The 26,798-nt window shown below is 39.6% G+C and overlaps 1 protein-coding gene across 1 annotated transcript in view; it reads right to left on the bottom strand.

Annotated features, from left to right (window-relative positions):
• Positions 1-4,202: 4,202 nt before the first annotated feature.
• Positions 4,203-26,798, bottom strand: part of KATNAL2 (katanin catalytic subunit A1 like 2) — a 61,246-nt gene continuing 38,650 nt past the window's right edge. The window contains exons 10-16 of the mRNA XM_090285095.1: positions 26,123-26,186; positions 25,805-25,923; positions 21,337-21,428; positions 18,936-19,046; positions 6,259-6,421; positions 5,343-5,445; positions 4,203-4,836 (exon numbers count right to left, since the gene is read on the bottom strand). Coding sequence (XP_090141221.1) covers positions 4,697-4,836; positions 5,343-5,445; positions 6,259-6,421; positions 18,936-19,046; positions 21,337-21,428; positions 25,805-25,923; positions 26,123-26,186 — 792 coding nt within the window. The 3' untranslated portion in view covers positions 4,203-4,696. The remainder of the gene's footprint in view (positions 4,837-5,342; positions 5,446-6,258; positions 6,422-18,935; positions 19,047-21,336; positions 21,429-25,804; positions 25,924-26,122; positions 26,187-26,798) is intronic.

Genomic DNA, 26,798 nt, shown 5'->3' on the forward strand with positions numbered 1-26,798 from the left:
TCATTGTTCCTGTAATATGGAACTGAAGTCTGGGTATCTGTAATGAAGAATTTTAAAAACTGCACTATCCGTTCCACTAAAACACTGCCTCAAGCAGTAGAACTCCGTTTTCATATGCAGTTGTTTACATGGAGCCATGTTTGCATTACCGCGTTTCTTTGACATAAATCACAAAAGTCTTTTTCAGCATAAATGCACAGGCCTTTGCTGACTTTGTATTATGCCAGCCATCAAGGCACACTACCCCAAAGCATGCTGCTGCCTTTAAGAGGCAACCAGAGCAAGGTGCCTGAGCACCAGAAATTATCGTCATTTAAACTATATTAAAACCAAAACTTTTGAATCCCTTACTTTTTTCAGTGCTTACCTCACGTCATACACAACACCTATTTATTTCACTGGCCAGTGTGCCTGAGAAGATGAAACTATTTATTGGATGCCCACTGTGGGTAAAGCGCTGAGGAAGAGAGAGCAGAGTGTAGCTGCAGGTCCTTAGATGTGTATCTTCTAGTTAGTAAATTGATGCATATAAAAAACAGCAGTCCAAAGGGCACTGGCAAGTTCAAGATGGTTGTATCAGTCCTCTCAGAGAAGAGGTCAAGTCCAGTGAGCTAAGTGCTTTGGCCTGTGCCATTTCATTCAGTAGCAGGGAGAAAAGTATCACAACCGTGGTGTTAAATTTTGAGTAGGCTATGCAGATGTAATGTAACAACTTACTACAACAGGGATATTGAGAAGTGATGAAGCTGAATAAAGCCAGTAAGGGGGTTATTTTAGATGAGATGAAGTGTGGGAACAAGCCAGAATTCTAGAGGCAGATAGTTAATCTTATTGCCAACATCTGATTCAGGTATTTCAAGTAAAGATCAATTACTGGTTTTCGTAGGAAGAGCGGAAGATCTGGCAGTGTTAGGTCCAAATGTCTACATTCAGCTGGAGCCGAGTCACTGTCCCAGCATTTCCAATAGTTTGGGCTCTCCACTTACCCGTAGCCCCGTTGTCTTACACCCAGCTTGCTTGACTCACGTGTTAACTATGTTCCAGGTTCCTAAAGGAATTTGAATTGTGAACTCTGCTTTAGAAAAAATACCTCATGCTGGATTAGATTAAATTTTCCTCGGGTAACTAACAGACCAATCTCCTATACCCCTATAAACTTCGATAGGCTTTTAATCTGCTTTAAAAGAAAACAACAGAGAGATTCTAAAGATAGTAGATTAATCACGGAAGTTAGTTGGTCTCTTTCTCAAAGCCCCACTAAAATAAGAGGAAAGGAATAAAGTATAAATCCACGAGGACAGGCCACAAGACAATGGTAGAGGAGACATCCATGGATAAGGGGGTACAAAAATTTGGACGATGGTAAGTGGATAGTGTTGATAATTAAAATCAGTGCAAAGAAAAGAACCGCCTCAAAGATGCAAGGTTGTGAGATGCAAAGTGGAGAGGAAGAGAGGTGTGAGGCAGGGTTGAAAAGCAGGGAATTGGTTCAAAGCAGGCAAACAAAGTGGTTGGGGCCCCAGACCCTCCTACTCTGAGCAGCCAGATGAGCACCCCCAGCCTAGACGGGTGAGTGGAGATTTATTTTCTGAAGAAGTAAAGCCATGAAAGTTAAGGTCTTTGGGACAGTGGGCATGGTAGGGGGCCAGGTGAGATGATACAGGACTGACCATGGGAATTAGGTACATGTCTGCTTATACCAAGAGGTCCTCAGTTCCCTTCCCCTTAAAACACCAGCACCAGAGAGCATGTGGACGGAATTGAAAATTTACCTCATATTTGGCCATTTGGAAAATAATACTGATGGATACCTGACAAATCTGAGGATGTGTTGCAAAAAAAAAAAAAGATACTTAGAAAACTAGCAAGTGAAACGGGGGAGGGGGCAGCTATTCAACAACAGACAAAACCAAAAAAAAATGTAACCCTGATTCACTAGTTGGCTCTGCAGTGGACAATGTACAGTTCTCATAGAAATACATATTACTGGGCTAACTAAAATCATCATGTAACTTTGGGATGATAGGGGAAGACATGTTTGTGTGGTAGGGACAAGGCAGAGGAATGAACTACATTTTTCATCTAAAGCAAGAAATTTTAATGTATAAAACTGATTTTTTTAAAAGCCACTAAAATAAAGCATGATCTGAAAATATGCATAATTATTTGGAGACAGACTTTGCAATGGAAAGAGAAGGACTGATTGTGATTGAATGATGAACTTGGAGCTTCCTAAAAGGAATGGAGAAAGGAAGTAGAGGTACGTTAAATACACAGTAGGCTGGTGGGAGGTGGGGTTTAGAAGTGGAAGATTGCATTGATTTACTGTGAGGGATGGCATAACCACTCTTAACCCTGAGTAGAGTCAGGAACAGGCAATAAACTAAAGGGGCCCAAATGCAGTGTCTCCTGCCCCTTCTGTTCACTGGTAACTGCACATGAAGTGCAAACTCATCTACTTCCCAACCACAGCAAATGAACAACAGTGGAGGTTCCATCTAATTGGGATTTCATAACATCAGAAAGGATGGTAGCAGCCATAAGCAAATGGACTAACAGCTACAAGAAATGTAAGCTGGCAGCCTGACCAAGAAAATAACCCAAAAGCACAGGAAGCAGATGTTGGAAATTGAACAGTACAGCAGTCTGAGGCCATTTAGTTTAGAGACCCATTCATCTAGGTATTGCTAGTGTGGCATAGTGTAATACCTGATGATCAGAAGTTTTTTTTATTTTTTTAGCATATCCCAAGATAAAATATCTTTTTGTTGATTTCAAATTTGTTATATAAGGCATATTTTAAAATTGACTACATTTTTCCGTGACTGCATTTTAAGAGGCATTTGAAGATATTTCGCTCAAAATAACACACCCCAAATGCTTTGTTTTTGTTTAAAAGGGTAAAGTCCTTTGGAATATTTAGCTATCCAAAATGTCCCGTTTCCTGGAGGTTTTTCTTTGGAGGAGGAGCCTGTCTTGCAAGGATGAAGAACACGGGGCAAGGAAGAGGAAAGACGGTGACTCACTGTAGATAAGTTCTATTTGGGAATAGGGATGAAATTACTTAGTGGGAGCCTTCAAAATTTATCAGGATTTGAAAGTAGATGCTTCTCAGATTGTGGGTTTCTGAGGGAGATACTTCTAGCTGTTTATAACTCAAGGAGACGTGGAGGAGCCTAAGAGCAAGGGAGACTCAGGATGACTAGAAGCTTGGGTACTCCATTTTAAACTTTGGATCCATCAAGGTGCTGTGGTTATGGAAAGAGAAGGGCAGCACATTGAAATGTGAAGAGTCAAAAAGTGTTATTAGGGACCTGGCCACTGTGGACCATCATCCTGTAACTGAAGGGTTGAGGGTTTGATTCCTGGACAGGGCATATACCTAGGTTGTGGGTTCAGTCCCTGGTCTAGGCTCATATGATCCCAGGTCTGGGCACATATCGTCGTCGTCGGCAGCCATCCGTCTCGAGAGACGATGGTGTAGCTTCTTAAGAGTCTATCTGCACCGCCGAGAATGGCTGTGCAGTCCGACTTGGGAGTGACATGGTATCTGTCTCCTCCCGTGTTGAATCGACATCATGCGATGACGCTGAAGCTACAGAGCCTGGGCAGGGTAATATGGAGGGTCTGCTGTTGCCCATGCAGCAGACCCCCCCTCTCTTCGCAGCTGAAGGGTCCAAGGGAAAGACGGAGTCGATACAGCTTGGGTTCAGGTGCGCCGCAGGAGTTGCCGGTGTTGACTACAACGTCAAACCGCCTTAGGGACTCCGGCTCCGGATTTTCTGTCGGGGTTTACTCCCTTAGCCTTTCCCCTGAAGAGGTATGCCGCAAGGCAGCGGAGGTTTTTTGGAGTCAGAGTTTTCCTTCTCTGATGTGCCTGGGCACATATGGGAGGCAACCAATTGGTGCTTCTATCTCACATTAATGTTTCCCTCTATCCCTTCCTCTCTCTCTAAAAGCAGTGAAAAAATGTCCTCAGGTGAGGATAAAAAAACATTAATTAGGGTTCAGAACTCAAAATGCTCAAACTAGTACGTAGTGGTGGTGATATGCTAGTCACCACCGCCATTAGCTCTAGACTCAAAACGGTCACCTCTACAGATAGAGGGACATTACCGAGTGAGGCCTACTCTGGTAGGGGTGTGCTGCTGATAAAACTGGTTGAGGTCAGAATTAGGGAGAGCTGATGAGATTCAAAATACTGTCAAAAAAATGGACTCTACATTTTCTTTCCCACTCCCATCCTTATCCACCTTTGAACCGTCAGCAGGTCAGATGGTCTGTCAAGCTTAGCTTCTAATTGGCTCCCCAAATCACAACCATTCTGTGCATTCCAACAGTTTCCCTAACTATATCTTTTTCTTTAAAATGAAAACACCAGTTGTAAATGAGAAACACTGCAAATAATTGTTCATCAAAATTTTATGGAGTCTAATTGTAAGAAAACTCCATTGCATGACCTAATAGCACATATACCTGTAATTGAAATCTTTAATATTTTGCTGACACCAATATGAAAAATTAATGAAAATATCTCATATTTCCAAATCAAAGCAATACAGTTGTCCAAATTAATTCAGTCTTGAGGAATAATTTTCTCCTTTCTTATTCCAATCATTAATGTTCTTCCACTTATGACAATAAACCAGAAGGCCTCTGTGGTTGCTTTTGTGGCCAGGTCAGAGTAAATGTGATTTCACACAGACTCGAACTCACTTTGCCAGGCTGAGTATTTCTGAGTCAGATTCTTTGCTGAAGGCTTGGTGTGAGCTAATACATCCAAGAAGTCGGCAGTGGTTACTGTGTCCAGCTGGATCCCAGGTAAGTCGCTGCTCTCTAGATAGAAACAACAGTAACAGCAAAACAATCGACCTTAGGGTGATCAATGCTCTTGAAATGCTAATAGACCTTCCTTCAAGACAATGCATAATGCAGCATTCTTAATGGTTAATGCAGAAAAGGCAAGGCTAAAAGAGGGCTTGAAAAAAAGTTCTTTAATGTACAACTCAGCCCCTGAAGCCCAGAGAAAAATATGTGACTCAAATGTATCATCAAAGTTTTATTTAATGTTTATATAGTGCCACAGTGGATCCAGCCCAACATCATAGTATGTCAGAGAAATAAAAGCCTGAGCTCTGAGGAGTTTATCATCTTGGGGGAAGGTTGATCCAAAACAGAACACCAGAGGAAGAAGTTGAGTGCAGGAAGGAAGATTTGACCAAGAACATGGATAAGTGTAAAGAGCTACCAGGAACAGGCGCAAGGCTCCATCTGCTGGTGAAAGTTGGATTTTTAAACCAAATTTCCCTCCCAGTGCACCTTTGCTGTGATCTCAGCTTTACCTGACTGATGATTTTCAAGTGCATTGAAGATCTTCCTCACAGGCCGCATAGCTGCTTCCCTGCAGACCAGCTTAATGTCTGAGCCTGAGTAGCCCTCAGTCTCCTGAAACAGCCACAAACCAGTCACTGGTCAGCAGGCAGAACGTGGTGGTGATTACATTCTTACGGGCAGGACCCAGGATCAGAGCACCTGTTTAGATTCTGTATCCGCCCCCCAATGGACACTACACAAAGATTCCCAGATAGATAATGCTTGGGAGCAATAAGCAACTTCCTAACTCCATCCAAATATGCGTTATAAGATGTTGGTGAAGGACTGGACCCCCATGTTAGCCTAATGGGGCCCTTGTGCCAAATCCAAGGATGATCAAATGTAGGAGATCAAATGTAGTTTGTTTGTTTTTTTAAATAAGACCATAGCTGCCTTTGAGGATCCTCAATGAACATCAAGTTTAAATGTCTACTCAGAGGAAGCAATGATAGCAGAGACAATGAGGACAACAGACATATACCTAGAGCTTTTGTATTTGTAAAAAACTTTCATTTAATCATCACAGTAATTCTTTGCAGCATCTTTGTTACCTATTTTACAGAAAAAGAAGCTGAGGCTGAGAGAGTAAGTGATTCCCCTGAGGTCACACAAGTCAGTAAGCTGCTGGCTGGGCCAGGATTTGACCATAGGTTCTCCAAGTCTAAACTGTTTGCTGTTTCTATTATACCATATTGTTTCTCTGCTTGAATATTTCCAAGTGACAGCTCATTCTTTCATAAAGAAGAGGCCCACTGCATTGTTGGGGAGCTTGGGTCTTTCCTAAGCAACTCAAGAAAGAGGCTCTGAACAGCTCATGAGAAGATCCTGCCTAGGGCTCATGTGATGGTTGCTCGGCCTCCAGATGCCTCTCTCCAGGCAACTTACCCGGCTCAGCACGCTGTACTCCAGCTCCGTGCGCAGCTCCAGAGCTCTGCTCTTGCTCACCGGGGGCAGCCAGTGGTGGATCATGGCCTGTCTGGCTTCCTGGCTGGGGAGATCGACCAGAATCCTCTTCTCCAGGCGGCGCAACATGGCACAGTCCAGCTCCCTGAAATCATGGCCGAAACAGAGGAACTGGTTGGGGCCAGAAACTCACTTCCTCAGCAACAAGTACAGTTTTAAGAATAATTTTGCACTGCAGGAAGCAATTCTGCATTTTAACTGCTACTCTACATCTTTGCCTGAATGGACAGGACAATTCATGTTATTTGGGAGAAAGAATTGGTTAAAAAAAGAAAAAGAAATAAAATACATTGAAAAATAGCTTATGTAAAGAAGGTCATTTTAAGTGACTTAATTTGGGGAAAAATAATCTAACAACAACCAAACAAGGGGCATTTCCTTTGCAGTTGTAGCATGAATTATTCAATCTGATCCTGCCAGTGAGTAAATTATGCCTGACAATAACTCGGGCACTCTGAGAAGTACATTAATTCTTCCCAAACTCTCATACATCCAGGAGTGAATGACTATCTCACTCCACTGCTCTTGTGAATTCAGAGAGCCAATGCTCCTTCCAGGACGCCCAATGCGAATGCGCCCCCTTGGCACACTCAGGCTCCTTCCTAAAACACCATCAGGCCAGGTTTGCACCATTTTGCATTTGCAGGCCATACCCTTAAATTTCTTAATATAAAATGTTCAAACAAATAGAGAAATAGAAAAAAACAGTGAATATCCACATACCTGCCATCCTGATTCAACAACAGTTAATACTTTGCAATATCTGCTTCCTATCTATTTATCTGGCTAAATTATTTCAAAGTAAATTACATCATGAAATTCTACCCTTAAATGCTTTTTCTGGGATTCCCCTGCCCCCTGCCCTGAAAAAAATTTTTTTTCTTATTTTCTTATATAGCTACAATACTATTACAACACCTGACAGAATTAGCATTGATGGCTTATGTCTAACACTCATTCCACATTAAAATCTCTTCAGTTATGTCAAAAATATCAATAGTTTTTCCAACCAAAATTCAATCAAGGATTGTGCATTACATATGGTTATATCTCTTAAATCTCATAAGGGACCAGTCTCCTTGCTCTGGCCCCTTTTTGAAAAGAGAAAGCAGGTTGTAGATTGTCCCACATTCTGGATGCTTTCCTCATGGAATCATAAAACTGGTTCCTCTAGCATGTGTTCTCTAAGATGGAAGTCAGATCTGAAAGCTTAATTATTAGAATCAGGATAAACATTTTTGGCAAGTATGTTCATAGATGACAATGTATTCATAGATGACAATGTTCATATTTATTATATTGGGATCCACCCGTTTGTCTCCCCATTAGTGATTGGTGTTTAATTCCTGGGATTATCTTATGACAGCATATCTGTCCATTGTAAAGGAAACCTCGTGGCAAATAGTAAGTATTCTATGTACAATACTTTGGCACTATGTGAATAGTTCTTTCCCCATCCCCTTTCAACTAGTGGTTTCAGCATCTGTTAATGGTCTTTGAATCGATTTTTCACAAAAGTGATCCAAAATGGTGATTTAAAAATTTTTTAATTCTAAATGTATTATGTGGAATTATTATTTAATGTAGAGCTTTCCCTTATTAACTAGGGCTCTTTAGTTATCCTGAATTATCATTCCTATTATCAATAGATCATTTTGAGTCTGTGAACTCTTTATATGTTAAAATTTCAAGGACCTAGAATGAAAGATAACATGTGTTTGCATTCCTACCATAGAAATTAGGAAATACCTATGTGTTGATCCACCTTATCCATTAATAAAGACTAATAATGATAGCATGGTCAACATATATTTCTCTTCCATAAAAACATTGAGAAGATCCAAAGCATCCTTCCCTTTTTCTTATTGTCATTCTGAATCTGTGTCATGATATTTCCTTTTAAGTTGAAAAATGGAAGCACCCTTCCAGGAGCATATCTTAATTCCAAATTGAAGTGACCAGGGTTCTTCAAAGATTGTGTCTTTTTTTTTTTTTTTTTGCCTGTTATTCTTCCAATCCTGAGCCAAGAATTCATACGGATGCCTTACCAGCAATAAGTTACCTATTTCTTTATTAGCCTCACCCTATTGAAACTCATCTCACATCAGAGACTTGGCCACCTCTTCCCTTGTACAATCATTCCCCCTCTCAAGAACAACATTTATACTCAAAGCACAGGGCCAAGAAAACTGCAGAATTCTAAGAGATTTTTTCATATTTGAATATTAATAAACAATAATGCTTAAACAACACTAAATGGTAGCCACTGTTTTAAACATTTTGCAGCTATTAATTTACTCAATTCTCATGACAACCCTATGAGGTAGATACTATTATTATCTCCATTTTAAAATGAGGAAACTGAGGCACAGAGGTTGAGTAGCTTGCTTGAGGTCAGAAAGCTAGTGAATGATGGCACTGAATTTGAACCCAAAACATGAGACTTGGGAGCCTGTCCCTCAGTCACTGTCTGCTGCCAGCACAGTCACTGCTAAGTAGACTCCCAAGTCATATCATGAAACTTGGGAACAAAGAGAGGATCACAAAAGCTCTCAGAGAGAAAAATACAAATTACATACAAAGGATTAAGAAGCAGACTTTACATCAGCAACATGAGATATTAAAAGAAGATAAAGCAATGCCTTCAAAATTCTGAGGAAAAATCTTGATTGAACCATTAATTAAGCTGGTAGGTAGAATAAAAGGATTTTCAACATGCAAAGCTTTAAAAAAATTTACCTCCCATGTACCCTTTATCTGGAGGACCAGAGGGAGAGAGTAAACCAAGCTGAAGGGCCATGTGGGATCTGAGAAACAGTCTGGCACAGAAAGAGAAGGAACTTTCTAGGATGATGAGGTGAGGTTCTGTGGTCTCCTCTATACACTAGGGAAGAGGACAATTAGTTCAGTCTGGAGTTGGTAAGAAGGTTCTAGAAGACATGTCTCCAAGAAGATGAAATGGGTAGAGTACCTGGGTGTGTCTGAATGAGTCCAAAGGTGATTTAGAGAGCAGAGAGATGTGGCTCGGTTAGTGGGAGGGGACGATGAGGTGAGTCCGGAGAAGGAAAGGAGAGAAGGCAGGGGGAGATCTTTCAATAGAGAAAAGAATCAAACTCACATTTTAGGAATTAGTTTAGTTCAGCAATATTAACCATCTGTCAAGTGTATTGTCACTACTAAGTCTCCAAAATACAGAAATGAAGAAGACATACTCCTACTCATAAGTAAATGAAGACAACAACAGGGAGGTTTGGGGCTTCAAGTACAGGAATGTTGGTCCTGTAAATATCAAAGAAAAAATAAGACTTAAGATTAGACTGAAAATCAGGAAGGAAGAGTGAATAAGCTGAAAACAATGGCAGAGCTGGGATAATCAATTGCCATATTTTTTCCAAGGCCTTTTCTTGGACCCATTGTCCCCTCCTGAGAAGGCAGGAGACTGCAGAAGAAAGGGTCCGCAGGGGCACCTTCTTCTTGGCCTCCCAATTCCATCCAAAGTGATTTCATGCAGAGGGAGGTGGGAAAACAATCCCTCACTATAGATGTCTGTATTGATCAGCTAATGCCCTAAAGCAAGAGATTTACCTCAAAACTGCCTGTGGGCACAAAATAAGTGCAACTCTCTGACAGCAGGGCCTGATGAATGCACTTTTAATGACATCAATAATAATATAAGCATACAAGGGAGGAAACAAAGGACAAATGGAATGTACCCAGGAATTATTCTTTATGCCAATATATTTATATAAAAAAATTTAACTTGTGGCAACCAGAAAACACTCCCTTTAGCTCTTACACTTTGATTGTTGACTCTTCTGTTCTCATGTCTTCTTTATTTTGGTTATCTGGTACTTCCATCACCTCAAAAGTCAAAAGCAACCAGTAAGAGTGACATGTGAGATACAGAGAAGGCTGATAGACTTCAAAGCTGGGCCACTGAGCCTATGCCCAGTGGCCACCTGGACAGTTTACATGGGCTCTGCAGCCTTGCGTCTGAGCACCTGGGCTCCTGCATCAAACCTTCCAAAGCCTTCCTCAGCTCCTTTGTTTGTCTCTCTGTTAAACCACGTGGTTCCTGGGATAGAGAGCATTCCAGATTTTACAAAATCTGGAAACCTAGCATAATTCTAGTTCATTCATTCAATAGTTCAAACATAGTTCAAACTATCAGCATGATTGAAGAAAAGCAAAGTTGTGTAAGCAAGGTCTATGCAGTACATGCATAACCAACATGAAGTGAGTGGTCATAGCAAAGTCAGGAAAAGCAGGTTAAGGAGTTGTAGTATTCTTTGATAGTTGATGGGGAGCTGATGACTAAGGCATCGAGGTTACCTCATCTCCCCCAGTGAGCCCTGCATAAGCTAGCTTCTACCTACATTTCCAGCTGGGCCCAGCTTCACCCTAGAGCCCACGGGATGCATGAAGTTTTTGTGGACAGTCCTGGGGTTACATCTGCTGAGCTCTGCAATCACTTGCATACACTTCTATAGAAATACTGTTCCACAGAGGAGTGAATTCGTATGGGAAAAAGTGGTTTACTTAGGTGTATTTCTACCCATTCTCAGTGCAGTAATCTCTTCAATGTTATGCTTTTTTTCTAAATACTAGGATTTGGGGTGTTTTAAATCCAGAGTTTGGTCATACCAGATATCTGATTTTTAAGATGGATAGTGAAGGCCCTGGCTGGTGTAGCTCAGTGTATTGAGCACTGGTCTGTGAATCAAAGGGACAATGGTTCGATTCCCAGTCAGGGCACATGCCTAGTTTGCGGGCCAGGTCCCCAGTTGGGGTGTGTGAGAGGCAACCACACGTTGATGTTTCTCTTCCTCTCCTTCTTGCTTCCTTCCCCTCTCTCTAAAAATAAATTTTTAAATATTTTTAAAAGAAGAGGGGTAGTGAAATTTCTAGCCCTTTTACAAATAGCAAGGAAAAGGTGAGTTTCAACATGACCCACACATACAATTTTCACACCTTCTTTGTACAAACCAACACCGAATTAAATAGATTTCTAAAGAGAGCATTGCCTTAATGGCCTTGTTCAGTATTTTGTCTCCCTCCAGACTGCTAGGCCTGAGTTTTTGAATACTCAGCAATCAAGGTGGGTCAGATTAGCCCTCACTGTGCTCACTAAACATTTCTTACATGACTGTTACTTTAAGTGGTAATATTAACAATGCAACACGTGTTATCCTTCTCATTGCTATGCACACATCAAGTGACACTGATGAGCGGTTATTTCTTGCTTTCTTCTCTCCTCTCCGCGATGCTATAGATCAGGGAAGGTGCTCCTTGGAGGAGAAGCGCTGAATAAACAAAGATGTTGCATGCCATTTCACCCCTGACAAGGGAGAAAATGATGGCCCCTTTGAGACAATGGGTTTGTCTAGGGAAAATGATAAGTTAGCAAGCAGTAAAGGGTAGCCTAGTGCCCTCAAAGATGCTATAGATGAGAACTACCACTACCCAAACATAAAGAATTTCTTTGGGAACTTTAGGACTGGGTTTTTACATAGTTTGATATGATTTAATTATTTCCCCCCAGAGGGACAGACTGCTTGAATCAGATAAATTTATTCCCTCACCTAAGATTCTGAAGTCTATATAAAGGTCTGTTCCAATATTCTTGATAAAAATACACAACCTCCTCAGAGAAGGACTTGGGCAATATGTAACAAAGAATTTTTTAAAAATCTGTACTTTTTGATACAGTAATTCCACTTCTAAAAATGTGTTCTAAAGTAATAACCAGATTTTTGTCAAAGATTTTGTTTCAAGGAAGTTTGTTTCAGTGTTATTTATAACAGAAGAGTTGGGAGCATCATATATGTTCAACAGGAAAGGAATGATTAACTAAATTGTGGTATATCATGTGATAATTTTGGGCAGCCATTACAAAATCCAATTTTCAAAGATTATTTAATAGCATTGGAAATGTTCTTACTATAATGTTAAGTAGTGAAAGCAGGACACTAGTGGGAATACAAAATGCACAACCTCTATAGAGGGAAATTTGGCGATCTCTACTATAATTTCATGCACATTAACAATTCTATTTCCAGGAACCTACCCCAAAGATACACTGGCAAATACATAAAGTGATATATGCACATTACTCATTGCAGCACTATTTGCAATAACAAAAGAGTAGGAATAACCCAAATGCCCATTACTAGATCACTGGGATAGATTACCATATACATTAAATGGCACATATGCAGATATAAAGAAAGGAAGAATTTTCTGTATTAGTTTGGAAAGATTTCCAGAATGTTTTATTAAGAAAAAAATCAAGATACAGAACAATTTGTATCATATGTTTCCTTTGTGTAAGTAAACAAAGTTCAGTTATTCTATGGAGTTCTTAAAAAGACAAAACCTTGAGAGTTTAGCTGTGGAGCATGTGACAAGTTATATATATAATGTCTGTCAATTCCTACTGTTAGTCCAGTGAATCTCAAGTGGCTCTAGTGGGGAGAGGCCAGGGATACTGCTCAGCATCATACAGTGCCTAGGACAGCCCCCCAGACAAAGAGTTATCTGGCCCAGAATGTCAGTAGTACTGAGGTTAGGAAATCTAACTAATTAGCTCTTCCATCCGTACCATTTTACTCATCAAAATGTTATAGTCATGATAGTATTGGTATTATTACTGAGAGACACTGTCATATACACAAATGTAAAATAAACTTACATATTAGGATAAAATGAATATTAATTATATTAACGTTGTTAAGAACTAAGATTTTCACAATTAAAGAAAACATACAAATATAAAATCAAAGAATTTAACTAAAAACCATGTACTCTGACATTTGAATGGGAAGTACTCATATGAAACCATTATTTGCCTCTTTTGGAAACTATGTACTATGCTGTACACCTGAAACTAATACAAAATAATATTGAATGTAAACTGTATAATTGAATTAAAAAAATTTTTTTGAAACACTCCCCCAACAAAAATCAATGTAGGGAATATTCCATTTCTTAAATGGTATGCTGGGTTCATGGATATGACTTTTGGTGTTATGCTTCACAACTTACATATATATTTATGTGTATCAAATAGTTCTTAATTAAAATTTTTAAATAATTAGAAAAATAAGTTTTTAAAAGAATATACACCAAACTAGTAAGAGCGATTATTCTAAAGACAGGGGAGAGGATTATGGGAGACTTTTACTTTCTATTTTATACAATTGTAATTGTTTAAATCCTTTAAATTAAATCAGTTACAGTTTGTATTTGGAAAAACAAAAGGTCAATAAGGTTTAAAGCTAGAAAAAAGAATGAAAGCTAAAAATTAAACCACTGAATCGGTGACCCATCTGAAAAGAAGCAGAAGGTGGTCTGTCTACCAAGGGCCCAAGAGGGAAGAGAGAAGCACCAAAAAGACTGAAACAAGACATTTATCATACAGCTTTATGCCTCTGTCCCATTATGAGCCACATTGCCCATGTTATGTACAAGAAATTAAGTATTTTTAAAAAACTATATATTTGTTAGCTCTGCCCAATTGGCAGACTAAGAAATAATGATAATACAGTAGCAGGGAGTATCCTTAATTGTATGAATGTGATTCTAAATACCATTTCCTATTAAGGGGAACCAGGGCTCTGAATCAATGGCTGATTGCAGGGCTGGAGCAGAATGTACAAATGGAACTTGGGTCATCTTGTGCAAATAACAAAGAAACGTGGCCTTGATCACACCTAAGAGCAGGAAGACTAAGAAACAGAACCTCAAGATTCAACTTTGAGTAAAGTGACTATTGGAGGCCATGATCCATCTCTGCCACATCAGCATGGGGGAAGACAAGTTATCTTCTGGATCTGCACTGCCCATTATGGTGGCCATCAACCACAGGTGGCTGCTGGACACTTGAAGTTTGGCCAGTCCAAATGCAAATGAGCTGTAAGTGTAAAACATACACTGGGTTTCAAAGACTTACTATGAAAAAAATAAAGTAAAATATCACAATAGTTTTATATTGATTACCTATTGGAATGATAATATCTTAGATCTCTTGGGTCCAATACAATATTATTAAAGTAAATTTTATGTTTCTTTTTATATTTTTTAATGTAGCTACTAGAAATTTATAAAGTGTATTGTGCCTCACATTATATTTCTGTTCAACAGCGGTGCTGTAGAATCACCAGTTATAGTGTCTTCTGAATGGTTGCAGGCCCAGGGAGAACAGACACAGGAAGTTTAGCAAGAGCAGAAAGAGAAAGGGAGCAAATGTGTTCAAAAAGGAAAGAAGGGAGAAAGAATGGAAGAGAAAAGAACGGAGGGAGGGAGGCAGGCAGGCAGGCCTGACTAATCACCACAGAATGGGAGAAAATATCTCGTCGTCGTCGGCAGCCGTCCGTCTCGAGAGACGATGGTATAGCTTCTTAAGAGTCTATCTGCACCGCCGAGAATGGCTGTGCAGTCCGACTCGGGAGTGACACGGTATCTGTCTCCTCCCGTGTTGAATCGACATCTTGCGATGACGCTGGAGTGTCCTCTCCAGTGAAGCTGAAGCTACAGAGCCTGGGCAGGGTGATATGGAGGGTCTGCTGTTGCCCATGCAGCAGACCCCCCCTCTCTTCGCAGCTGAAGGATCCAAGGGAAAGACGGAGTCAATACAGCTTGGCTTCAGGTGCGCCGCAGGAGTTGCCGGTGTTGACTACAACATCAAACCGCCTTAGGGACTCCGGCTCCGGATTTTCTGTCGGGGTTTACTCCCTTAGCCTTTCCCCTGAAGAGGTATGCCGCAAGGCAGCGGAGGTTTTTTGGAGTCAGAGTTTTCCTTCTCTGGGGAGAAAATATCTACACATTATATATCCGATAAAGGACTTACATATATATAAAAGAGAATATATAGAACAGGTCTTATAACTCAGTAATGAAAATACAAATTTGGAAATGGACAAAGGATTTGAAAAGACATTTGCCCCAAGAAGATACGCTATTGACAAACAAATACATGAAAAGATGCTCAATATCATTAGTCATCAGAGAAATGCAAATCAAAACTACTGAAATACCACTTCTTATCACTAGGATGGCTATAAGTAAAAACACAATAACAAGAGTTGATGAGGATGTGGAGAAGTTGGACCTTCATCCATTGCTAGTAGGAATGTAAAATAGTGCAGCACTTTGGAAAACAGTTTTGCAGTTCCTTAAATAATTACGTATAGAGTTTCCATAATGATTCCGGTTGTAGTTATGAGAATAGGCAAATCTTAGAAAATAGATTACTGGTTGCCTACTGCTGTGTATGTGTATGTGTGTGTGTGTGGGGGGGGGTGCTGATTGCCAAAGGGTAGAGAATTTCTTTAGTGGGCAAAGAAAAATGTTCTAAAATTGATTGTAGTGATGGTTGTACAACTATGTAAATACTATTAAAACGATTGAACTGTACACTTGAAATGGGTGATTATATGGTATGTGAGTTATAGCTCAATGAAGGTTTTTTAAAAGCAGATGAGGCTATAGCTGGCAAGTCATTAGATCCGGGCGGAGTGGTAGGAAGAGAAGGGAAAGAGAAAGGGACTCTCATTGGTTACCAGCGGAGGTTGCGAGGGCACCAACTCATGACTTTAAAAATCAAAGAGAAAAAAATCTTGCTTTTCTAGTATGGACTGTATTTCAGGGTAACTAAATACCCCTACTGGATGAGTGAAAATTCTATTATAGATAATAATCCCAGCTATCAATCAGAAGGAATGATTGAATCATATCTCTAGTGAAATAAGTGATTCAGGCAAAGATCATGAATAGATGCTGAAAACCATTGATGGGAACTGTACACCTGAGTCCATCGATAGATCTTGGCATCACCCAAAGCTAGACAACAGGACATCACCTTCCTCTCTCTGGATGCTATGCAATGTGATTTAGGTAGCATCACCTAAGAAGTATGTTTGCCAAAAAATTATATTGATTCTCAGTCTAATCCATCTAACATTCAGTCTAGAGTAATTATAGGGGTAAGGAAAAGAAGCTAAATACTACCATGAGGATACAATGAGTCGAATCCAGAAAGTTTAGACAGTCTACAGGACAACTTCCCTGGCAGTCAAGTTGATGGCAATTAGGGAGACAGGGGGAGGAGGGATTAAAAGAGACTCAAGAGAACAACCAATTACAAAATGCAAACCTTGTTTAGATACCAGTTCAGTAAATCAGTTGTAAAAAGACATTCTTGGGACATTATGGAAAATCTGAATATAAACTGAGTATTACATGATATTAAGTAATTAATATTAATTTTGTTGGGGTTGATAATGGCATTGTGGTAATGTAAGAAAATGTCTTTATTTTTTAAAGATGTATACTTAAGTATACAAGAAGGGACCCAAATAAAAATGTAATTATCTTCTGGAGGGCAGGCCCCTTGTAATACAGGCTTCCCTGCTAGGTGAGTGTTCCAGGAACCCATCTGTTTCAGTGTACCACCTGACATGGTTGTGAGAGGCTACCTTTAGCTTCAGTGAATTTCTTTTAAGACTCCTTCAATGCATTTGCCCATTTCATGATGGGTGATTTACAAGTGCACCTGCCCACAATGCACTGAGTGTTCAGCGGTTTTTGACCAAAAACAGCATGGCCCCGTTCACCACCCTCCCTATTCACCCAATCTCTCCCTAAGTGACTTTTTTTGTTTCCCCAGATGAAAAAAAGTCCTCAAAGGGAAACATTTTGCCAATGTGGAAAAGGTGAAACAAAAAATGGCAGAAGCACTAAAAGACACCAAAATCGATGAGTTCAAAAACTGTTTTGAGCAGTGGAAAAAATATCTCTATAGGTATATTGCATCAAATGGAGAGTACTTTGAAGGTGACTGAAGTTTAAACATGTAAGAATAAATATAGAATTTTAATAAGTAAATTCTGGGGTGTTTTTTTTGTCCCCCCTCATATGTGAAAAATAAAATCTGGGATATAATTTAATATATTCAGCAAAAAAAGGAGAAGGCAGGACTAGATGAAATCAACTGGGCAAGATTGTTAGTTACCAAAACTGGGAAATGGTGCGTTCATGGTGCTTTTTTTGGCTGGAAATTTTCATAATAAAATGTTTTTTTACATCCCAGCAGTGCTCAAGGATATATGGGTTAGAACACATTGGTTCCAAGGTACATTGTAACAAAGCAATCTATGATATAAAAGAATCCAAGCTTAAAAGCATGCGTGTATCTGCCATTTGACATTTTGAGAGGCAATTCTTTAATTTTTGATTGTTTGCTAATTGCTGCTTCTTGTTGTTCTTCTTCTTCACCTGTTTCTTCTTCTCCTCCTCTTCCTCCTCTTCCTCCTCCTCCTTCTTCTCCTTCTCCTGCCTCTCTGAACCATTTTACTTGGGGCTTACCAAAAACAGATCACGTTAGGGAATTGTGGCAGCACAATAACTTTCTCAACAAAGTCCCTGATGTCTCTGGGAGAGGAGGGTTCTCTATTCCTCCAGAAAACACGTAGGTCTCTCTGGAGCATAGACCTTCCAAGAGCTGCAAATGTAGTTTTCACGCAACATTCCCTGGGACATAAGTGTTATAATAGACCATGTTTCCAAAGATGAAGGAACAGAGACTCTTTTCTGAAGGATTCTACAGTCACATTTAAATGACACTTTTGTGTTTGGAACCCCACTTTAATATTGTCTATACATAACTTGTATCTGCAAAATGTAAAAGGCTGATCACCTTAGCACTTCAGAGAACATCTTATACATTTGAGGGGAGGTGGAACCAGGTTTAAATTATGAATGTATTTAAAATAACAGATGAATGTCATGATGTTTTTTCAGTGACCTCCACTTTGGGAGCCCAGATAATCAGCATGCACTACAGAAGAGATTCATCTCTGGTGTGGAAACAGAAGTGGAAACACAGGGGTGACTAAGAGTGTCACAAGTTTGAGCTTTGTTGCAAATTTTCTGTTGACTTTGGGTGAATTGAATTCCCTTGACCTTAGTCCCTCGCTGTCTTGTGTCTCAGCTGCATCTCAAAAGAAATAATGTAGGCAAGAATATTTTTGTAACTATAAAGAGATTATAATTATTTTAAAAATATACTCCATGTAGTTATTGTTTTTCCCTAGTCAGCACTTCCAGAATTGTTCTTAAACACCCTGGGATACAGTTTGAATAAAATACTCTGGGAGTAGATTGTATTTTTAACTAGAGATTATTTAGCTTCCTATTTACTGTGCCACATTAAAGAAAAGATTTTCCTCCTAACTTAAAAAAAGTTTAATTTTAATACTGTTAAAATCCAAACATACTATTTCTGAAATATTTTTGAGACCTGGAGATTTTAGCATTTTACAGTTCTCTGCCAAAGTCCTGTTTAAACATCTTAAATAACTTGTCTTTAAACTCAAAATGTTCATTTTAAATATTGTCAGTGGTAGCCCTGGTCTATGTTCCTTCGATTAAGGCAGATTTGTTCGCAGTACAGATAGCAAGGATTGAGGGCTTGAACAGATTAATCTTCCAGGGCTGGAACTGAACATTGAGGCATTGCCTGAAGAGGTCAATAGAATACCTTCATCTGTACTCAGTGGCTCACGAAAACACACTCAAAATGTACTCTCAGAATCTCTTACCAGGGCAGGTTAGAAGCTGCTAAGACAAACACGAGATCTTCCGAGCGAGCCAGCCCGTCCATCTGCACCAGGAGCTCTGTCTTCATCCGAAGGCTTCCTTCATGCTCTCCCCTAGACAGAGACAAGGAGGTGAGGTTCTCCCTGGGCAGAGCCTTTGCTTCCAGGACAAGGACAGCACTCACAGCAATGACTCGGTGACTGTAGACAGGTTCTCTTCTGACAGCTAAGCTTCTCCCTGTCTCATTCTTAGAAGCCACTCATACTAGAGATGGAGAAAACAAGCCACTTGGTATTATTTTCCCAAAGAGAGTAAGAGTAAATGAATATAATGATGATATTGAAAAGAAAACCAGAGGTTGTCTACGAACTAGAAAATGACAAAAGGGCAGACGGTGTCACTGGTAGATTAAATGTAGCCCAGCTCTGTCCACCTGCAGTACTGTTTACCCGTTTTTAAGTGGCATAATTGAAAATAATCCTTTTCATTTATACTGAAGGCATAAGACAACTTTCATGGGAAGTATCTCTTATGGATATATGTATGGATATAAACTGTCCAAAAAGAGATCCACTATTAATCGGAATCTGTTTCACTCCCTTTTAATAAGAGGCAAAATAATGACATGGGACCTGTGCTTTCCTCGCACAGCAGTCGGAGGCAGTCTTCTGCGCACATTCATCCTCCAAGCTCCCATCACCACTGCCAAAGACCTTCCCACCAAGGAAGAGCTCCCTACAGGGGCTGAACATCTAAAGTGGCTCCAAATGCTGACCACATCTGGCAAGCTCTCCTTCCTCTTCGCTTGCATAGGTGGACATAAAAGAATCAAAAAAATGCCTGACTTGGACAACGTGACATCCAACTTTTCATCTCTGCATGTATATGGTGGCAACCCAAATCAGGTATGTGGTTTTTAAGCAACTATGCTCCTTACATTTTCTCCTAATTATTATTCTTTTAACATATTAGGACCCAATAAGTCTTCTAAGCACCTGCACTAATTCCCTGACAAGTTGAAGATTCTAGTTGTAGAGTTTAAGTTCCAGACATAGAAACAGACATTCAGTGAAAAACCTGGAGCACATTCAAGGGTAGTATATGAAGAGTTTCCAAATTAGCTCAACCAAAGTTTTCGGGGACCCAGGGATAGAGACCAACAAAGCAAGTGTAAGAGCGAGTAGGTCACAGGGTTAGGCAGACCAGGCGGCCAGCGACTCTGCAGAGGGAATGACCACTAGGGTGGTCTGGTGGCGCCTAGCCTGGCACCTGTGTAGCTGCTGGTTCCCGTCAGGCGCTATACGGAGAGACCAAGTGCCCCAGCCCGGGGCTGACAGCACCCATTGCGCCATGGAATCATCCCATTTCAATCAATGGCAAGGGTCCCATGGACCGTAATGGTTGTTTTTTTCCTGCTGGGAAAATGGTTTTCAATAAGTAAAATGTCACAAATTATATTCTAGTTATACTTCCAACAAGCTAATCACTTGCTTTTTATTACTATTAGTTCTGTCTTAATGATAGACTCTTAGAGGCCATTAATAAATGCATTTGTGTTGAGATTTCCCAGAGACCTGTTTTTCTCAAGCCAGAAGAGCCTAGTTTCCGAAAAAGTTTCAGAGAAAAATCCCTCTGATCAAGACACAAAGAGTGGGACTGGGTGGAAAGGGTGAAGGGATTAATTAAGCAAAAATAAAAAACAGGCACAGACAACTGTATGATGATTATCAGAAGGGTGGGCGAGGTAGAAGAGGGGATGGGGGGAATAAATGGTGATAGAAGGAGACTTGAAAAAAAAAAGACAGAAAGGCATTTTTAAAACATACACACACAGAGCAAGTTTATTACAGTCTGCGAAGTGATCGAGAAGTGAACAGTCTTTCCTGCTGGGGACGTTAGCAGACGATCTTTAGAGATAACGTATGTGACATATTTACATTCAAACATGTTGAGCCACAACCTGTTGTCACAAAGAAGCAGTGGCTTCCCTGGCTTTGTACACCTTGGCAAGGACTGTCCCTCTTGGGACTTGGCTCTTTGCAGCTCTGGCCCCCACAGGCAGCCCCTCTGGCTCCAGAGGAGGTGGTCGCAGGCGGCTATTTTAAGCCAGCTGGACTGTTCTGTTATGGCAGCCTGGGACTGTGGGGCTAGGGGGTCTTCAGGCCTGAAAACCACTCTGCGGGGAAGGGGGGAAGGGAGGATGACATTTCCTCCGGTTATAAAAACTACTTAAATCAGCCATTCAGTTAACAGGATCTAATTTAAAGACCTTTCCGTGTGTCTGCAGAAAATTTGTGGGCTTATTAATAGGCTCATTCTGCTGGTAAATGTCGATGGGCTTCCGACCATCAAACACACTTACAAGAGGGGAGAAGTGATGACCAAAAAAACCCTGTCTATTACCCAGGGGCCGTGCCTCTCTGGCTCATCACCGACTCCAGCTCGTCCAGGAAGATGGTGGAGGGGGCGTGATAGCGAGCAAGTTCAAATAACACCTGGGTGCGAGAAAAGCAACCGCATGTTCAAATTCATATAATTAAAGTTCTCAGATGCTTGCAGAGATGAAATCAACCAGTTAATTTGGAGCAAGCTAAGTCATACTACAATATTAACCACTTATGCTGTACTCTGTTATTTCACGAACAACTTTATAATCATTACAGTTATTTCTCCCTAGAATAATATCCTATGGGGTTGGATGGTCCAATTATTTCCATTTATCATTTGATAAAATTAGAACAGAGTAAGTTGTTATCTCAAAGTTACTAATCTTGAATGGGAGGTCTTAAGATAAAACTCACAGTTCCTGAGCTTTCAATCCCTTAGCTAATCCCTCAGACCCCCTGTCAGTGACATATTTCATAGGGACACAAAAGCCTAGGAATATGTAAAATAATTTTTAAGTTTTCCTTAAGTCTTTAGGGACAATGAGCGGGTTATGCTCAGAAGGAAGAATGCCTGGAAAAGGGTAGAATTCCAGTCATGGGTGAAAAAGACTGAACGATTTTGCCCCTTTCTGCTCCCCAAATCACTCTGTGAAGTCCCCATACCACTCCAACACTGTGGTAGGCTCATGTACTTGAAGGCAATTCCCGGTTGAATAAAATGTTTCATTCCAGAATAAAATGTTATAGACTGAACAAGAACAGGGAAGCCAGCAGCAAAAGAACAGCCATATAAAAACAAAATAAAGAGCTCTAAAGGGAGATGTGGTGGTGATGAAAAGAGTATAAAAAACTAAACCTTTTTTTTTAACCCTGAAACTGATCTCTTGAGCACCATATACAATTCTTCACTGGTTGATCGGAGAAAGCAGTAGAGATTTAGAAAAGAATAGAGGTTTTTTAATAGGCAGAGAGGATTTATTCTCTATGTCACTTAACATGAGCAAAGCATCACGAAGGGAAGGGCTCTGAAAAAGCTAGGTGAGGTTTCCATGAGTAGTAGCGGGTCATCCCTTACAGGTCTCCCTGGCACCGAAGGGAAAACTGCTCACGTCTGTGATGCATCCAGGCTCATGCGCCAGTATTTTCCTTTACAGAGTCCTATTCCGTTTGGCCAAGACAACTGGCTCAGTCTAGGGAACTGAGAGAACAGCATCAATGCTGGGACACTCATCACACATGTCTTTTAAACATTATAGAGACCACCTTGTCACAAAAAAAGTGCCCAAGTATACCTGATATTAAGGATTATGACAATGGCAACAATCTTCCCAGTGAAAAATGGAATATTAGAACTGTTTATTATTACAGAACCATACATGTTTCTAAGAAGCTCACTAAGGCGCAGAGAGACCAAGGGGTAAGACAAGACCAAACATCCACGTGGAAGGAGAACCACATCTGGATCCTATGTCTGTGTGTAGACCATGCCACTGCTCTCCCCACTGATGGAGAGTGTACAGGATCCTGGGTAAGTGCTCTGAAAGCATTAGTCTAAAATTTTCAAAAGTACTTGGAGGAAGTTAAATCATACATTTGGGGGGTGTTGAAAGATGTAAGCACCAACAGGTGTATGCATTTGCTAAAGAGACCACTCAACTATTCAATAACATCAACTCCTAAGAGGCATGAACATTAAGAGGGGAGGGAGCAACATAACCCAAGGGTTCCCTATAAATAACTCCTAATTGTAATAGAAAGAGAAGCAAATGGTAGGAAAGCTTCTCTGATTTAGGGGAAGGTCCTGAAGGGCTATCTTTATCTGAAAGCTTCATAGTAAGGAGCTTGACAGCATGACCAAGATTTTGCAGGTGAAGATCTTTTCAAGAGGTCAGAAATAAAGTAGCTTCTGAGAGGGCAGAAGGTGAGATCCTTCAAGGTTAGCAGAGGTTATCTGTTTTGCTCTTGAATTCTTTTTTAAATACCCAAAATAAAAATGCATTTCACAGAAAAAAAGAAACACAAATTCTTCTAAATCTATAGAAAGATGCTCAGATTCATTCAGAATGAAAGAAATGCATATTTGAGCACTGAAATATTACTTTCAATATCAGACTGACAAAGATTTCAAAATTTGGGTACTCCACAGTGTTGGCCAGGGCGTGGGGAAGCAAGCATGCTCACCACTGGTGGGAGTGTAAGCTGGGCAATCAGTGATGTCCATTCCCTCTTGCCCAGCAATTCTGCATCAAAGAAATTGCCCTACATGACTACATATGCAAAGTTGTGTGTATGATAAGACTGTTCACTGTAGCTTTGTTCATGATAGCAAGAGACTAGAAGCAACCTAAATGTCCATCAAGAAAAGACTGGTTTAATATATTTTGGGACACACCCATGCAATGAAATACCATTCAGACATCTAAAAGAACACGTTTCATCTATAATACTGTGGTTCAATGTCCAAGTGAGAAAAAACCCTGCAAGGTATAGAAGGGTATGAGTAGTATGTTCCTACCTGTATTTAAAAAGAAAGAGAGATAAAGATACAGTTGCTGATGTTATCATAGCTGTAAATAAATGTTCTATAAGGAAATTTATTTATATAGAACATTTTACTTATATCTATATTAACATATAGGTATATGTTATAGTAATAGTTACTTCTGGGGAGAAGGCTTTTGTACCTTTTTTTCAAAAAGATTAATTACCTTTTAAATATAAAGTAAGGGGAGTAGTCATTTCCTTACTCTTAGAATTCTAACAAAATAACACTGAAGTAGAAGAAAACTTTAGTTAAATAAAATGCTCACAGAGAAGGAAGAGTTCTGGCTAAGTGACTTTTCTGGCTATTCACCACTAAACAAAAAAATCCACTTAGTTTTAGTCTTTGTTGATAATATTCATAAAATATCTGAATTTATTCTTCTGTCTAAGCAAGTCCTGTTCAGGGAATATAATGTCATCTTTGAGTACCTTGCAGGGACTTGTGCTCATAGTTCTAAACAGCCCTTTTCATGACAGAAGATGGATCTAAATGGATTCTGGGACCCTTTTGTTGTTCCTCAGCACACATAAGTGGAACTTAAAAAAAAAGTCTTCAGGCTGGTGAGGATTCTAGTTAGTTGGATTTCAGCTTATTAATAAAATCCTAATTAGAATCACAAGGAACCCACAGTTTTAGGATCAGCTAAGTTCAAATCTCATCTTTGGATATGGTGAGTTAGATTCAAAATGAAGAACAAAGAAATAAAATACATCAACATAGATTTCTATGAATTACAGGCTTGAAGGGGTAATAATTTATAAAAACATACACATTTGAAACAATTTGAGAACAATATCAAAGTTTACTTTAGGTAAATCAACCCTTTAAAAATATTTTATTATGCCTTCCAATTAAGCTATAATATTTTGAAAATGACTCATCCAAGGAAACATAATTTAAGGATAACATTTTAATTTCTTTTCAGAAAACATATAATATTTGTATTCACTTAGTACTGATTACTTATCAGTCATTCTACAAAGTGCAACAGTTTAACAGGGTTTCTGAGAAGGACTCAACTTACATCAAGGCATAAATCATAAACAAGTATTCTCAAAAGGTAAAATTTTATCATATAAAATATACCATAGACTATGAATGAGCTATTGTAAAGATGGAAACAATCTCTTGAGGAGAGAAAAATCCTATAGGTTATGAGCGCTATTGAGGAAGATTGCTCAGAGCATCTGAATGAATAATTAAGTTTGAAGTTTCTCGATTCTTCCTTTGAGTACCTAGTACAGGGACTACAGTACAGGCTTACAGTAGTAGCCTCTCAATAAACGTTAACTGAATATACTGCACATGCTTAATAGTAAATGCTTCTTGAATGAAGGAAAAAATAGTCTTACTTCAGAGACAATTCTTTTTCCAGCTTTCATTCCTAAGTTACATGAATCACAAAAGGGCTGTTGGTCAAATTCCCAAAGGAAGGGAAATCATGTTTTGCTGATGGGAGCATAATTAATATCCACATATAATAGTCAGTCCATCTCCTGGGCTTTGGATAATCAAGATCCAGGATAAATCCTAACAAATATATCACTTAAAAACAAGCTGTAACATCATTTTGTACCACTGTATTCTGCCAGAACTTATTCTTAAAAAACAAAATCAAGTATTCCTGTATCTATGAGACAAACTAGTGGTTAGTAAAGAGGGGAGGATCTGGGGGGGCAGGTGAAATAGGAGAAGGAGATTAAGAGGTACAAACTTCCAGTTATAAAATAAATAAGTCATGGGAATGTACTAGACAGCATAGGAAATAGAATCAATAATATTGTAATACCTTTGTATGGTGATAAATGATAACTAGACTTATTGTGGGGATCATTTCGTACTATGTATAAATATCAAACCACTATAATGTACAGCTAAAACTAATAGGACATTTACTGTATGTCAACTATATATTAAAAAAGAAAAAAAGAATTCCTACCCGAACAAGTTTTTCTGAATCCCCTCTCCATTTGCTGACAATGGTAGATGCAGAAATATTAAAGAAGGTTGTTTTGCATTCTGTGGCCACAGCTTTGGCCAGTAAAGTCTTTCCTGTACCTAGAAACACATGTGGAGAATGTATGTGTGGCATTTAAACTTTCTTTCTCTGCTTACAAATAGAAGTCAGTGTCATGAGCAAAAAAAGGAGGAAGTTCCTAAGCTCTTGTTTGCCCCATCCTGATGTGAGGACAGACAGAGCAAGTCATCCTCTGCGTGCACACTTCATACCAAGACCAAACCAAAAAGATCTCTTTACCTGGAGGGCCATAGAGCAGTAGTCCTTTCCAGGGAGAGAGAATTCCTGTAAACAGCTGCGGGTACTGTGGGAACAAGGAACAGTGATGAGTTTGGTATCAATATGTCAGTCACACCCTTCGCACAGGCAAGCTAGTGAAGCTGGAGAGAACACAACACAACTCTGAGAGCCAGGGCTTCCTTTTATTAAGGCTGGCTGCCTCTATCTATATCTTACATACCCCAGCTTTACCTTCACACAATAGGAATGCGTGGCTTAAGTTGTGTGGCTTTTCTTAAGCGCCTTTTTCTTTTTTTTAAGGAAAGAAAAGGCATGTGTAGGTACTTTTCCTCTCCATTACAATAGTTATTTCTTACATGCATGAGCGACATCATTCTCACCATCAACTCAAGTTCTATATGCAGAGCATTTGGCAACCTTCTGAAGACCTAGCAGGTATGAACTTTAAGAGAAACACTAGAACCAACCGATAAAGGTGTATGAGGTCTGTCCAGAAGGTATCCAGCCATGTAATATGAAAAATAAAGACAGTAATTGAGAAAGACACAAGAAACATTGTACATAGGACAATGACACCTTAATCCCCTTCAAATTAGACACCTTGGGACCTCACACAGTTCTCTAAATTGCCCCATAGTGTTTTACTCAGTCTCATTGACGGTCTGAAATCTCTTCC

Source organism: Furipterus horrens, unplaced genomic scaffold (genome assembly GCF_987537825.1).
Source record: "Furipterus horrens unplaced genomic scaffold, mFurHor1.1.pri manual_scaffold_8, whole genome shotgun sequence".
Classification (NCBI taxonomy): Eukaryota; Metazoa; Chordata; class Mammalia; order Chiroptera; family Furipteridae; genus Furipterus; species Furipterus horrens.